The sequence below is a fragment of the Coturnix japonica genome, chromosome 3 (genome assembly GCF_054131305.1).
Source record: "Coturnix japonica strain WE chromosome 3, WE-NBRP24, whole genome shotgun sequence".
Taxonomy (NCBI): domain Eukaryota; kingdom Metazoa; phylum Chordata; class Aves; order Galliformes; family Phasianidae; genus Coturnix; species Coturnix japonica.
In genome coordinates, this window is record NC_140665.1 from 14,229,429 (window position 1) to 14,244,746 (window position 15,318).

General features: G+C 40.5%; 2 protein-coding genes across 10 annotated transcripts in view; both read right to left on the minus strand.

The window, feature by feature from the left end:
• The window catches only part of SPTLC3 (serine palmitoyltransferase long chain base subunit 3), a 281,441-nt gene extending 279,224 nt beyond the window's left edge, over positions 1-2,217 (minus strand). For all 4 annotated transcript variants that reach the window (XM_015857148.3, XM_085542794.1, XM_085542797.1 and 1 more), the window contains exon 1: positions 2,067-2,217. The gene's annotated coding sequence lies outside the window, so the exon portion shown is untranslated. The remainder of the gene's footprint in view (positions 1-2,066) is intronic.
• A 586-nt stretch (positions 2,218-2,803) lies between these two features.
• BTBD3 (BTB domain containing 3) overlaps positions 2,804-15,318 on the minus strand; it is a 66,142-nt gene continuing 53,627 nt past the window's right edge. For 2 of the 6 annotated variants that reach the window (XM_015857125.3, XM_015857127.3), the window contains 4 exons: positions 12,019-12,280; positions 11,445-11,535; positions 10,839-10,957; positions 2,804-6,958 (listed from right to left, as the gene is read on the minus strand). In XM_015857125.3, the coding sequence (XP_015712611.2) occupies positions 5,926-6,958; positions 10,839-10,957; positions 11,445-11,535; positions 12,019-12,161 (1,386 nt within the window). In that variant the 5' untranslated portion in view covers positions 12,162-12,280 and the 3' untranslated portion in view covers positions 2,804-5,925. Of the gene's footprint in view, positions 6,959-10,838; positions 10,958-11,444; positions 11,536-12,018; positions 12,696-14,564; positions 14,644-15,318 lie in introns of those variants that run through there. The other 4 variants (XR_014944494.1, XR_014944493.1, XM_085542801.1 and 1 more) reach the window with 4 other exon arrangements.

The following is a 15,318-nucleotide window of genomic DNA, read 5'->3' on the forward strand; positions in this document are numbered from 1 at the left end:
ATGGCAGTTTATGCCTTCCAATTCTGCACGGCTGCTGAATTGTTGGACATGACATTCAGCACATGGGTGCTGTCAATATGAGTCAGCGCCAGGTGTTTCCTTCAGTAGAACTGAAACCCTTCCCCTATACTTACCCACAGCATCATCTCCCAGGAAATCCCTTGATTGTTGTTAGACTGAAAACAGCCAGGTCTACTCCTGAAACACTGCTGCTCCCCAAGCAGCACTTAACTTGACCATGTGCAAAGCTTAAGAATGAAATCTAGACAATTGCATCTGCCAGCATGTGTTCAAATGTAAGCTCCATTGGACAGGGATGGAAGATGCCTGAAGCACAGCTATGTTATCTTCGTCCATAGAAAACAAGCAGAAAGTTAATTTTAAAATGCTGCAATTAGGGCTTAATATAAACGCATTTCAGATGCTCTCCACAAATTCATCTGAGCTCAAGAAGCTCTTTCAAAATAAGTGACTGCAAGGAAAATAGCTGGTTTTGTTCTTCCTTCCTTCTGAAGAGACAATGAGCCATTTACACACACCTTCTCATCTTAACAATACTCCAGCCATATTATGTATGTTACGTGCTACAGATTTCAAATGCAAATTGTAAGAAGTCTATGTAAAGCCTCATATGGATTTACTGCTCTTCCTATGGATTCACGGCTGAAGACAAAGCATTTCCTCAGTAGCAGGTAGGCTTTGGCAAGCATGTATAAGATCTCCCAATGAGTAGGATTTTTTTGGTAAAATTTAATGGAAAGATTTCCACCTCTATTTCAGATAATCAGATTACAGAGTAATTTCAGAATTATTTTCCCTTTCTTGTAGAGTTGTGTCACGTTTTCAGAGTAATCACTCAAATTGAATACTGTGAGTGAAAATCCTGGCTTTATCAGGGTCACCGGGGTGATTCCAACCTATTTCAATTGGGCCAGAGTCTCACTTTGTGAGGAAGTCTTAGGGAGAAAATAAATTCAGACCTCTGGAAATGAAGCAGCATGTCCAAAAGCCTTCTTGTAGTTTTATTTTCAACACAGTCGTGCTGCCATGTTTGAAAAAGCAGCTCTCCTTTCATTGCCTTCAGGAAATCAGCAGATATTCCTCCTCCCACTGATTGCCTGCAAGCATGGTAGAATAGGTTGGCTTAAAAGTCGCTGCTTTTCAGTGCCTAGATACAAGACAGGCTGAAGTCCTCATATCATTCCTGTGCCAGAACTGGCTCCAGAACTTTGGCTCCTCCTGAGTGCTGAGTCTGGGGGGTCCAACAAGGCCCTCCTGTATTACAGCAGTCCCAGCTGGCCTCCCTAAGGAGGTATGGGCTTGCCGAGGATGGTAGTACAAGACTTCTTGCCCTCTGAAGAGCAAGAAATCCTGGGTTCCTAGAACAGATTGCTAAGCACTTGCAAGCAGTCTGTTTTAGGTAGGCCTTCCCTTCATGAGAAGCTGTGGCTATCAGCTCCTCAACAGCTTCCAACTAAATGGCAGCAGAAAGCCTCAGAAGGATTTCAGCTGTGACAAGCATTGACTTTTGCCTTGTGACTCCTTTTCCTCCCAAATCCAGGAACACCCCAGCAGCCTTTCCAGCCCTTGTTAAACTCTCTTCTTTCTCATGCAAATACAAACTAGTTTCTCTGTATCAGTGAACACAGCACAAGAGACCAACACAGCCCTACCACACACTGATTTCCAAAGAGAGTGTCCTGGCACTTCTTTTACATTTCAGCCAGAAATAAAGAACATCCCTTTGGATGAGATAGGTGCTGCTTACAGCCTCAGTTTCTCTGATACACAGGTAAGAACTAAGCAGACAAGATAAACAAAGAATGACCTATATCCTCTCACAACATAACTAACCCAACTGCTGCTGTAGATTTGGCCCTGCACCAAACCACACTGCTGTCTACCCTAAAATTAAGAGCTGGTATCTAGTACAGGACAGAATTAACGGTTCCAGTTTGAGGTCTCTTCCAAATTAATGGGAAGCACTGGATACCAAAGGGAATCTGGATCACGTATTCAGCAGTATAGTACAAGGTACAGCAGCAAGAATTTTAGAAATGACTTACCAAACGTTATAATGTTGATGCCTGTAAACGTGCTTTAATCAGAATGTTGGACAAAGTCTGAAGTACAAGTTTTCCTCGTTTAAAGTTTCCTGCCTCTACCTTGCACTGTGGAATACTTCTCATAAAGAAGAGCTAACAATATATGAGAGGTCCCGGCACGCGGACATCAAGTGAGGCTTCAGCTTCACTGATAATAAAAGGATTTAAAGTGAAGACTCAAAACTCCTGGGAAAAAAAAAAAGTATATATACATATTAAGAAAATAGTCAGAATTCTGAATAATATTAGATAATTAAGTTTTCAGCAGATAACAGCCTCTTCACACTAATCATGTCCTTTATCCAGACAGATCAGAGACTGAAAACCAAGGCCTTTCCTGTGCCAAGCGTCTTTCATAATCTCGAGACCCTCCCCCTTCATCTATGCATACTTAATAATATTAATAGAGCATTAAAATATTAATGCTAGTAGACAAGGTCTTTCATAAAGCACATAAACGAATTCATTCACTGTAGCTCATTAGCTTAATCGTCAGCCCTTTTACAATGTAAGTGATTAACATTTTCATTGTTCTTCCTTGTTTTTCCTCAGACTTTTATTTCTTTGGGGATCGAAAGATCTCTGAATACATAAGCTCAAGAAATATCTGTGCACAACTGTACGGTAGGAATCATTAAAAGATAGCTAAGCAAAGGCTTTCACAGCTCACGCTTCAAAGGTACTGCAGAAAGCAACCATTTAAGAACCATTTTTATTCGTAGGTTTAATGCGATTATACACATTCATGAGTCCAACAAGATCTGCACTGTGACATTGAAGATACAGTACAATAACATTCAACATGAGGTACTTCATATTTATATATCTGTCCTTTATAAATAATGCCGTAAGCCTGCCAAAGTCAAACACTGCTCCAGCACAAACGGGTGCTGTTACCTGAAGTTAGCTGCATTTAATTACATTAAAAAAAAAAAACCAAAACAAAACAAATAACAAATAAAACAGTTCAGTGCAATAAGCATGTAGAAATTAAAGTGTTTGTTTAAATACTACTTTAGATATGCAGAAAGTATATTATTTATACTCTCTATCACAGATTCCCTTAACCAGGAAAATCAAACATACAAGTAGCAAAGGTGGCCAGGTACAGTTTAAGACAATCTACCAAAAGTTATCTCTATTGACATTACATTCCAGGTTGATACAGCTGATGCTTGCAGAACATCCATGTGTTCAAGTTTAGATACTACTGCTAAACTGACCAAATCCACACGTGGATACCTAAGTAAATGCCAGGGCATCCCAAGGGGACTATAACTAGCCACCTCCTCAATACGGCAGCACCTGTCAGCATCAAGCAGGGCTCACAATCAAGTTCAAAAGCTGTTTCGGAGTGCTTATGTTTATCGATCCATATTAAAAAACAACTTTGCGTGCAGCAGCTCCTAAAACCTGGAAAGGACTCAGAGGAATTAAGCTAGAGGTAGCTTCCATCCAGCTTCGTCAAAACGATTGAATCAAACCAGCAAATAAAAATAATTAAATAATAGCTAATTTTATACAGCTATGCAGAATTCTGATCTCCTACCATCTACTCCAGCCAACGTAGCAGACAGCTTACCATTATTTGCAGACAAGCAAAAAAAAAAAAAGCCAACAAAATTAAAACTGAGAACCAGAGTTTAGTTATAGCAGTGCAGTACTGATTTGTCCCAACAGCTGAAGCACCTCATCTTTTCGTCCTAAACTCGGAATGCAGCTTGCTACTGCAAGCAGCTTGTCAATCTGATATTTGCTCTGAACTATTACATTTGTGTCACCCACTTGCTGTAAGAAAATCTAGCAGGCTGATGAGCACCTTGCTTTGCTTCCAAATGTATTTAAATCAATGGAATTGCTGCTCAGAACATTCTCTCCAGGTAGATGACCATTACCTCACGACAATCTTAGATTCCTTTCTGCAGTCTCTTAAGCAACTCTTTCTCCAGTCTTGTTTATTTTAGGCTGCATATCTAAATATATTTAACTGGCGGCTGTTTTAAAATCTCTTTCTGTGAGTCTTCCATGGACTATTGTGTTGAAATTTCAGTGACAGTCTGGATTATGTACGTCTGGTAGAAGAAAAAAAACACCATAATTTGAGGGTATTTACATTTCAGAAGGAATGTTGTTTACACACACAAACACGCATGTATGTATATAAAACACTAAACAGTAAGATGGGTGAAAGGCATAGATCTTGTAGGGTAGTTCTTCACTTGGCTCTCCTTTATTACCTAGTGGAAAGAGCCGAGCCTTGGCCAGAACATCTACAGTTCAGTATTTCTCATCTCAGTTGATAGTTTGGACACTGCAAAGACATGTTGGCACTTAATAATGGCCAGAGGCCGGGGTTCCAACTGTCAAGAAACACTTAGAGAGTAATAGTGTCAAACTGATAAGAAATCTTATGGGAAAAAGATTTCCACTAGAAAACTGACAAGTCAGTTTAGGGTTGTGCTACATTAACGTGTTGATACATTAATCTTCAGACTGCCTTAATAATTATTTGGTCCTCTCATTTTGTTAAAACACACACACACACACAAAAGAACCCACTGTGGAGATTAAATGAGTTGCACTACAATAGGTCCCTCTGAGATACAAGTGTCACAATGCAAAGGTGAATGATTTCCTCGTATTTAAATAGTACCTGCATCTGTTATTTATGCTTATTTCTTTCCCAGATAGAGCTGTGAACCCTAATACCTTTCCAGAGATGACAGACATATGACAGGAAGCTTGAGAGAGGACTCAGATAAAGCAAAGATTCTGCACAAGCAGCTGTAAGAGATGCTCCTTACTTTTACCTAATGATATACACTAACTATAATATGACCACGGTTGGGAATCTTGTCTCTTTCTAAATTCTCATAGTATAAAAAAGTTTAAGTCGGGACCAATGCGTTCATTTGTTTCTTTACAACATGCTTCTAAAATGTTTAGGAAGAAAATAAGAAAAATATAAACCGTCCTAACATCAAAAGCTAGATGTTGACTCCTGTTTATTTAGCAAGTATTCAAAGAAAAGTATTTTAAATAGCAAATCAACTTCAGTGTAGCTAAATTAGGTCAAAAGAGTGCAGGCTTCTACTTGTGTATACAATTTGAACATGTGCAAGTTCTTCCTTGCCTTCCAGGTGGGATTCCTGGAATATGAACCCTAAGGGTCACATGTCAAGCCCAAACCCATACTCACTGTAAATGTGTCCATGCATTGTGGTCAGCATGCTGTGTAGCTTCCTCAAACAGCTGGCCACAGAAGAATCTCTCAGCATGATGGTATAAACCTGTACTTTTTCAGTTTAGAACTGAAGCACTTCTTTTAGCCTCCATGGTCAAAATCAGCTCAGCTGATTGGAACCTCTTCAGTTTGAAGAGTACACAGAAGAGAGCTATAAAACAAGGCTCCTACCCATCTCCCCAAATAGTTACAAGCAAAGAGCAAGAAACAGAGAAAGGGAAAAGTGATCAAAGATAACAGCATTTAGTGAAAGGAGTTTTAGAACCCATGAGATATGAGGGCATCCTCAGGTGATTCAGGTGCATCAAAGCAAGGGTCAGCATCGCCAGCAAACAGATATCTCTCTCACTAAGCATTCAAAACTTGCTTATTCGTAAGAGCTTCCAGTTTAAAGTTAAATATTACACTTAAACTTCATCACCAATGATTCTACAAGTATAGCAAGCCAGTAATTTGCCCGTAGCATTTGTGACAAATAACCTGTACTGATCATGTATCTGCAGATAAAAAGCTAAGCGTCAGTAGGTCTGACCTAGACAGGTTTTTCATAGGAAAAAATGCTTCGTCTTCACACATTCAAGCATAAAATATGAGTTCAGGAATTTGCCCTCCCTGTACCCCAGTGCCATTTGTACTGTCCGAAGAACACTGAAACTGAACAGTCACTTTCCCACACTGAACTTCTGTCATTCCTTCCTGTCCAAAATAGCTGAGTTCATTACCATCCAAAATCACGCTGGCTGTGTAGAAGGTGTCAGGCTCAATCTGTACTGGATATTCAAACCACACGGGGAAAGTGTTACTAGAACCATCAGAGAAATATTTGCTCAAGTTCTGGCCTAGGATAACTCCTTGTCGTTTGAGTTCAATCTTGGCACTGTACTCTGCTGATCCACAGCTGGAGCCGTATAGCCCAAAGCCAGCTATAAACACCCTCTTATCAACAGCAAACTGGATGCTGTCACACCGGCCCCTGTAACGCCACTGGTTGCTGCGGTAAGCACAGGATTGGAAACGATGGCACCGCTGAGGAACAAGGCCTTTCCGGGGCTTGCTTACAAACTGTAACTCTGGCTTTTTGGCTGCTGTATACCAAAGGAAGATATCATTGGTTTCATTGAGAGTCAGAATCCCAGACTGAGCAGCGCCATTTGCAAAGTCATCGAGTGCCATGGTAGGGATGCGTATCAAGTACAGTGCCTTGCCGAGGACTTTGCGTTTATTCTCTATGGTGGCAGTTAGCTCCTGTCGCTGACACTCCACTTCGGCCCAATTCAGAGCTGCTTCAAAAACAACAATTTCTTTGGCATTCAGAGTCTCCCTTCGGAGAATGCTTTCAAGCGTCTGAAAATCAATGTCACAGAAGCCCTCGGACTTCAAAGCCAGCTCGGCTTGGGCATCAATCACTTCCCAACAGCGCTGGGTCAAGTCAGGTTCCTCAAATAAGCAGCTTTGGGAAAGCAGCACACAGGCGTTCTTTGCACTTAGACTTGTTTCTAGGAAGTTGACGCAGGCACGGGCAAGATGAGGGACGATGTACTTCTTGGCAGCATAAAGAGTGGCCAAGACAGTGTCTGCAGCCAAATCAATTTCATCACAATATATGTATCTGAAATGAAACAAGCATACTTAATGCAAAGGGATCATTTGTCAACATCTCAAAATTACAAAGAAGGAATATTTAAGCAGTTCTCCAGGAAAACTAAGTAATGCTTTTGGGGAACACTGATTTCCATAAGGAAAACACACGCTAAAATCACCACTCATGTAAGACCAGGGAAGAGAATACACTTAAATCTGAGGTGAAAAACCTTCTCATTTGGGGCACAGACTATGCAGAAATGGTAAAGTGTGCAAAGAATGTAACTTCTTCAGCTGTTCTCCTCCCGTACACGTGTTGGTTAATGACAGAATATTGTCCTCAGAAGGTAGCTCCTCAAGTGCTAACTTACTTGGCTAACAGAACAGTCTGGAACACGTGTTACAAATGGTACTTGGATTTAATGTCCCAAGATAGTCAACGAAGATTTATTGAGGTACATACCGATAGAGGAATGAAAACTAGCTTACTCCTAATAGCTAGCTAGTCTCTCAGAACAGAAATGCTATTAAAGTGTAACAGGTGCTACTCATCTTCTTAATTACTGCTATTTCTTTTTTTTTTTTTTTTTTTTTTTTGGTTAGTTTCTAAACAAGGCAATGAAACATAAGAAAAAGAAAAGGCACAGAAAATTAATTTTCGGGTTTATTAACGACTACAACATCGTAGCTGCAATAATATGGTGTTTTCTTTCAGCGTCAGCACATAAGGAGGAAAAAAAAAAAAAAAAAAGCCTTTTACTACCACAGTAGTGTAGTGGAAGAGAAGAAGGTGAAATTATATTTGTGACTAAACTGCTAGGATTCATCACTTGAGAAATGAAGCATCGTACAGTTTGTTCGTTTTAATATCTCATGCTTGAGGGCCTCATTTGCAGCTGGTGAATGCCATGTGCTAAAACCATGCCAAATGCAATTTTACTCTTCATGGGGATAAGCAAGTCTTGATGATTATGCTCGATAAAAGCACCTTCCTCTAGAGAAGCTGAAGTTCTGTGCAACCCTGGAGTAATTAAAATGTTCTAGTTAGCAGGTTTCCCAACACAACGTATTTTAGGTAGAACGGAATGTGCTTAGAAAGGGGAATTAGTACCTACATTGAGATGATTGAAGCAGTAAATATCTTTATCAGCATGTGGTGTTTTTTTTTTGCAGCTGTAGGGTGCTATCCTCCAAGTCATAACAAAAAACTGTGCTCTGAGCAGATGCAGCCCAAGCAATATAATGAAATGGAAGAGCTTATGGAGAAAAAGAATACTCCTGCAAATTTTAAAAAACAATAACAACCCAAACCTTTAATACTTGGGCTATTTGTAACAACAAAGACTTAGGCCTTTGGTATTTTACAGTCCAAAACATTTTGAACGTGTTGATATATCTGGTTTTATAATTCTTCTCATTGCTCTCCAACTCTTTTCTCCCTTATATTACTTCTCTTTGCCTGCTAGTACCAGAGAATGATAGCATCTGTTTTATACTGAAATAGGACAAAGTTGCTAGTTTAATATTCATGAAAGTGAAGAACTAATATCAGTGATTTACAACAGACAGCACAGATCGGCTGTCAGCAATATTCCACACTTCTCAATGTGCCAGTGCACCTCAATGCAATTACTCATACTCCAGTTTCACTCTATTCTTATAAAGGGGATTTTGGTAGAGCACAGTTTGATGGTTTAATAACAAACTCATCCTGGCTTAACAAGAGACCATAGTTCTAACTTGAACAGTCAATATTAAGATATAATGCACTGAAGACACCAACTCAATGCGTCAGCAGGATTATGAATTTTAACAACCTTCTGACTCTATTTATAAACCAAGAGAAAACTGCCAAATTGATTTCACTGAGAGAACAATTCATATATGTGCATCAGTCAACGTGCTATTTCCTATGTTATACCTTGCAACACCTTATCAGTTCTTCACTCTAAGTATGTATACTGTATCTTAAATGACAAAAAATAGTTATGCTAGAAGAATTAACTGTCCAGGAAAGAAAATAACAATGTATTTTCTTACAAAGATTATTGCAGGTCCTTCCTGACTATGGTAATCACGATGTGAGAGATAAGACTGCTTTGGGATGGGTAAAAAGTCTTCTCCTTTAGGATCCGCATCATGAGCTTTATGCAATCCACAATTCACAAGACTTGCAGGCAGCACTCATGGGGAAGATTTCCTGGGGGGAGAGGAGTGACGGCCTGTATCTCCCCCCAGGCTCTGCCCAGTGCAGCACATGCTCGGGATCATGCGATGAGGGGAATGCTGCACTGCTGAGCAACATCCTTTCCCATCTCTGCACAGTCACAGCTGCAGGCAGCTCCAGCATTTGCAGACACTGGAACACTCTGCGGGCTCAGGAACACTGCAGCAGCAGAAATGAGCACTGGGAAGGTTATCTCAACATCCGCAGTGAACACAAAGTTTGTGTCACCTTCTGCTTTTGTTAAATAAAAGCCCAGAAGGTAAAGAATTCCAGGGTTCTGGTCATGTTCTCAAAGATACTTCCCTAAATTGCCATAGGCTAAATAACTTGTCAAGACTTATCTATCAGCACTGATACTCTCTTCCCTAGGTTTGCACTCTGAAAATATTCCTTCATGACAGAGATAAATTCAAAAAGCACTCAGTTTTTACTTGTCATGTCACATTCAGCCACAGTGATATAGGATTCGCTGTTCAGAAAAGGGGAGGGGTATCCAAGTATCTTATATTTGTGCCTTGTAAAAGTCTACACGAAAGCAAAGCGCAAGTCGGAGCCCTGCATAAAACACCTGCAAAACCAGAGAGGCCCAATGCAGGGATCTGCAGCACAGCACTGGCATAACGTCCTGTCTTTACTTTACATTCCGGATCTATAGAACAGCTGCTTAACTTCAGCTTTTTTGTTGCAGTTATTGATACTCGCACAATGCTGATGTTCACAATAACCTACAAAAACCTCTATGCAAACTCTACGTGTCGGTGGCACTGTAGAAGAACAGTCAGAGTTGCATATAAAGGAAAAATAAAAGAAACCACTCTGTAATCACAAGCTAGTCAAAAGAATCTATGGAAGATAATAAGCAGCTAGTGATTACATCATTACGTGCAATAAAACCTGCAGCATATTAAAAGGATTACTATCAGGTATTAACGCATGCTCTTCATCAGAGTGCAATGGCAGTTACTAAAGCTGAAGGGAAAAAAAAAAGTGACCTCAAAGGAATAGCAGTTCTATGATAGGGAATTTCTCTTTAAAAACCAGAGTTTATAGATATGTTCAAGGACAACTCAGCAGGGAAACTGACTTGTTATGTTTGCTTAGAACCAACAGCATTTCTTATGCTGTTTGCAAGAAGAAATCAAAGACATGGATAAATAATCACATAAACTGACCACCCCCCTGACTTCCCCCCAGTCAAGAGTAAAACCCATTCTACTCTTATAAACAGCCTTTCTAGATGCACCAGTAAGATAGATGAGTTTTAATTATCAATTATTATTTTTAACTTTCTGTTATGCTTGCAAAGTGCAGCAGAGGGTTTTTTTTTTTTTCTTTCTTTTTTTTTTTAATACAGCTGACAATTGTTTTCAGTAACTGCATTCCTTTGTGTACCACGTGTGGCAACAAACCAAATCAATAGGCATTACGGTATACAATGCACCCAAAGATCTGCTGTCAAAGTCATTCTTCACAACTGCCTACATCAGCCTAATATATGCGTGCCCAGAAGAAGGGGAGACCAAAACGAGGTAAAAGTTTGAAATAATTGAAGCACAAAAAGAATATTTCAAGCAATTGTTTTCTTTCTGTTCATATGCAAGTCAAATATACTGGTACTGTCATAGTTAAAGTATGAGTACATCATGAAGAAAAATACATCCAGCAAACAAACGATGCTTACTTCAGCATTGCGAGAAAAGCAGCAGGCTCAACATCTGGTATACGGATTTCATCTTTGTCCTCAGCAAGTTCTCCATAGAACATCGCATGGAATACAGAGCTCCCAACAGCCAGGACATACTGTTGAGAAAGGGAAATCTTATTTCATGCTTGAAGCTGAAAAGAGCTGCCAACAAAAACAATGTGGGAGAGCCACTCTGAACATATTGGGCTTCACTGACAGGCACTAGATGCACTTCAGTAAGAAATGAAGTCAAAGTTAAGAACAGAATTACACATTTTCCGCTTCATTTTACTCTCTTGGGCGTATATGCATTAGCTACTGGAAACTGCTCATATCCACTACACAAGTTAACTATTTCTAGAAAGTCTCCAGAGTAATATTAATCTACAGCACAAGCAGCATTCCTAACTTTGCAGCAACTGCTTTGATACAAGCATAGAAGAAACAAAGCAAGGGACAGCACTGCACATAGCCTTTTACTGCATAGAATCATGCCTGCTCCAGCAGAGCCCAGTCCTGCATGCTGCGTCCTGGTGTAACTGTGGGAGCTCTCCTGCCTTCCCTTCCCCCCCGTAATAAACAGACAATGCAGCTGTTGCTTACTTTATGTCCTGGCAGCCGCTGGGTCCCACCTGGTGGCCCGACCACAAAATGAACATCTGCCATCAAGTCATTGTTGAACATCACTGCATTTCTACAAACAGAGGCAACATGTTAATTTATAGCACCTGGCACATCTGTGCAAACCAAAAAAATCAGATTTCTGAACACCTTAAAATTACATACCAGCAGAATGAAAAGCAGGTTACAATTTGTTTTAAGCTACATTATACGTCATGTATGGGGGAAAAACAAAGTCTGGAGGGGCAGAGGGGTAAAAAAAAAATAATTATAAAAACTTTTCAAAACTGGCAATCAGTCAAATCTCCACTAACATCTACAAGCAACATTGTTGCTCGCAGCCAGCAACATTCCTATTTACATTGTTTATGATTCAGACAGCTGCAATGTATGGAAAACAGATATGAAAATATTTTCCACTACCAGAATACTTTTTCCTGCAGAGAGAACTGTTTTACTCAGCAAATAAATGAAAAGCTACAAGTACACACTAAGAGCATCTCACTACTTTTCACCACTCCAATCACAGAACAAAAATTAACTTTCCTGAACTCACCTCTCTCTGATGGTCGGATAAAGTCCTTGCCAGTTTGGTGCTGGAATAGTGTTGTTGTTACTGAGATTTTGCTGGTGGTACTGCTGGACAGCAGTTGTATTAGTGTTGGCTGGTTTCTTTCGGGGAAAAATATCAGCAGCCATCTTCTTCTTCTTTTTGGTCTTCAAGGTAATGATTTCATAGCAAACTGGAGGCAATTTGCTGCTGCTGCTGTTGCTATTTCCCTTCTTAGAGCTCTTCTTGGACCTGTTCTTGACCGTCTCTGGAAGCATCAAGAAAAAGGTGAGACATTTCATGTTCTTTCCTTTCTCATCTACCATGAGTATACTTGTCTGTATAGCTAGATAACCTGGCTAGCTAAGAACATTAAAAAATGCACATGTGAGCTGTTAAACACAGAGCAGCGGAGCAGAGTTTCTTTTCCTGCAAGACAAGGTGACCTTTCCAGCATTCCGAGTATGAAACCAGGCTTTAAGTTTGATCCAGTACTTGAATTGTTAAATACATCCCCATCATTCCTGCCAGTTTTAGTTCTTCCCAGATTTCCTGACTGCGAGCCACCCGAAAGCAGCACACCCAGCACAGAGGCACACGCGCGGCTGTAGCAGCAGCTCCCGAGCGAGGCAAGCAAGACGTGCTGTAGCACTGCTCGCCTGCCCAGCGAGCTCAACTTGTGCGATGAGCGGATCCGAAGCGACCTGATATTCCAGCCCTGCAGATGGAGTCAGCCAGCATCCAGAGCCAATAGCTGAAGTCACTGATAACGATTGGGCTCAGCCGCACAGTGACACCTATTGTAACGTACGCGGCTCCAACATTAAAGCGACAGCAGTTGTGCTCCTCATTTAGTACACAGTGCTAAGTAATAAAGGAAGCTGCATGCACAGTTACATAAGTGCCTGACTGGCTAGAAGCGCGTGTGTTTTAGCTCTCCCTGATGCTGCCTGCGTTTCACAGGGGAAGGAATAAAATGTGGAAATCAGGTAGAGAGACATCTTTGAGCCTAAGTGTATCGGTGGGAGCTGTTTCCACATGCAATTCATATTAGAACGGCTTCATACACATCTAGTATGCTCACAGATCCCTACTGTGGCAGTTGTTCAGAAAGAGCACGCTATAAATATCGGAACCAAATGAAAGCAAATCAGCCAGCAGCAGCAAAGACAGCGACACAGTTAAACAATCCCCTTCCAAGCAGTTTCTACTCCAGTTTAACATGAATAGAGATGAGGTCACAGCTTTAGCTTTAACTCCTTATGTTTCTAAGTAATGTAATAGCTTTTGACAGGAGTCCCAAATGACTAAGTAGCGTTCATTAGACCAGCTTACACATGACATGGCTGCACCACATCAGAAGGGAACTTCTACGTGTGCAATCAGATTAAAGCAAATCAAAATGAATACACTTAATCAACATCTCCAAGCGTTCAATGCAGTTCAGACCAATTTACGAATCGCAGGCAGAAAGCATTTCTCAAGAGGCAAACACATCCTGATTTTGTTAACAAATACTCTCTGAAACAAACAGGATATAAGATATGGCAATGAAGTCATTTAAATGAAGAAAAAAAACAAAACGCTAATTTTCGGTCATTAGTTTACTTAGAATTCAATTTAGATCAGATTTCCTTAGTAGAAGGTCAAGCGCATTAAAAGAAAACAGGCAAGCATAACAAAAGCATTAGGTGTCAGCATTTCCCACCTTAAAACACCAGATGGGTTGATGATAATTCAAACATCATTTCACAATTGTTTTCAAATTCAAAAGAAAAAATCCTCATTGCAAACACAGCCATTTATTAATTTTGCTGGACAAGAACACACACTGAAATAAATAACTGACAGAAGGCTGGTGGAGGAACAGTTGCCCTTGCTGAAATACCTGTGAGGGTCTGTCTGCCATGGGCTGAAACTGAAGCACGGAGATGCTACTCAGACTATTCAAAAACACTGCAATTGCTTGTGCTATAGCTATAGCTCTGTAATACGACCTCGCAGTCATAAAGCCTAAGTGTAGATACCGCACAGATTATTAGGTCTCCTTGAGATAACTCCACGTTAAGCGCTCATTAAAAACACTGGCAGTGGTCATTACAAGATTTGGCTGCAGCGGTTTGATATTATTTCCAGACACAAATCTATCTCCTCTGTCTGCTAATTTAAAAGAAAATGGTGGGTTACACCTGGTGTGGCTGAAAAGTAGAGACATGTTCCTAAATAGATGGAGAGGCAGCTCATGCGGTTGCCAAAGAACTATTTCCTAGCAAGCTTTTCTTTCCTTTTTTGCTCTCTCTTTCTCACTTGTTCTTCTTTTTGATCTGCACCAGGTTTGGGACAGAAACTAACCACATCTGTCATGTAGAACTGTGACGGTAAAAGAAGGGCTAAAGGAAAAGAAACTCATCCCCCAGATGGGATGTTTAGAATTGCTCACAGCAGAGAATTTATAATGGAAATACAAAGTATTCGTGGATTTGTGCACGTTTTGTTTCCCCCTCCTCCCCCCTCCTTGATAAACTTCCAGCCCTCCCAGTTCCAATAACAACCTGTTTGCCATTCCACAGGGAAGAACTGTCCAGATACAGAACAGCCACACATCAGAATATCTGGTTTTCATCATTGCAACTTGCAGGAGAAAGACAGTGGAATTAGGAGATTCATATGGGAGATTTGATTTTCATTCCATCAATCCATTCTACCTAATCCCATAGAATAAAAGAAGCAAGGTCCCCATAAACAATTTAGCCAATGGAAGCCCAAAGATTACACCCATAATAGATAAGGTTACCAGGATGCCACAGAAGAGAAATGGAAGGACAGAGTCACTGGTTAACTCATTCTAGGAAAAACCATCAGCAAAAGTAAAGCAGCAGGAATCAACCACACCTTTGACATCCACAAAACACAACATAAAACATGCTGTGCTCTGTTGGGGAAGGAGGAGAGGGAAAGCTGTGGCTGAAGTATGTTCTGACAAATCCAAAAGCCAGCCAGACCTCTAGTAGCCAAAGATAAAACGTCACACACGCTGATACAAAGCCTAACAGCCATCTTTGTCACTTCCTAAACCACCCATCAAAACCTGGTCTGACGCAACTGGAAAAAAGTATTGATGATTCCACAACAGACCCATGAAGCTCCTATGAAAAAATTACGACTCTTTCAACAGACTTCATATCACCTTCCACTGAACTTTATTAGCTCCAATACAAAGCAACACGTATCAGTTATTAGTCTCAAGTAAAGCCCTGTTGAAAGATGAGTCAAAACCTCCAGTTCAAAGCAGCCTGTTTCTGGTGA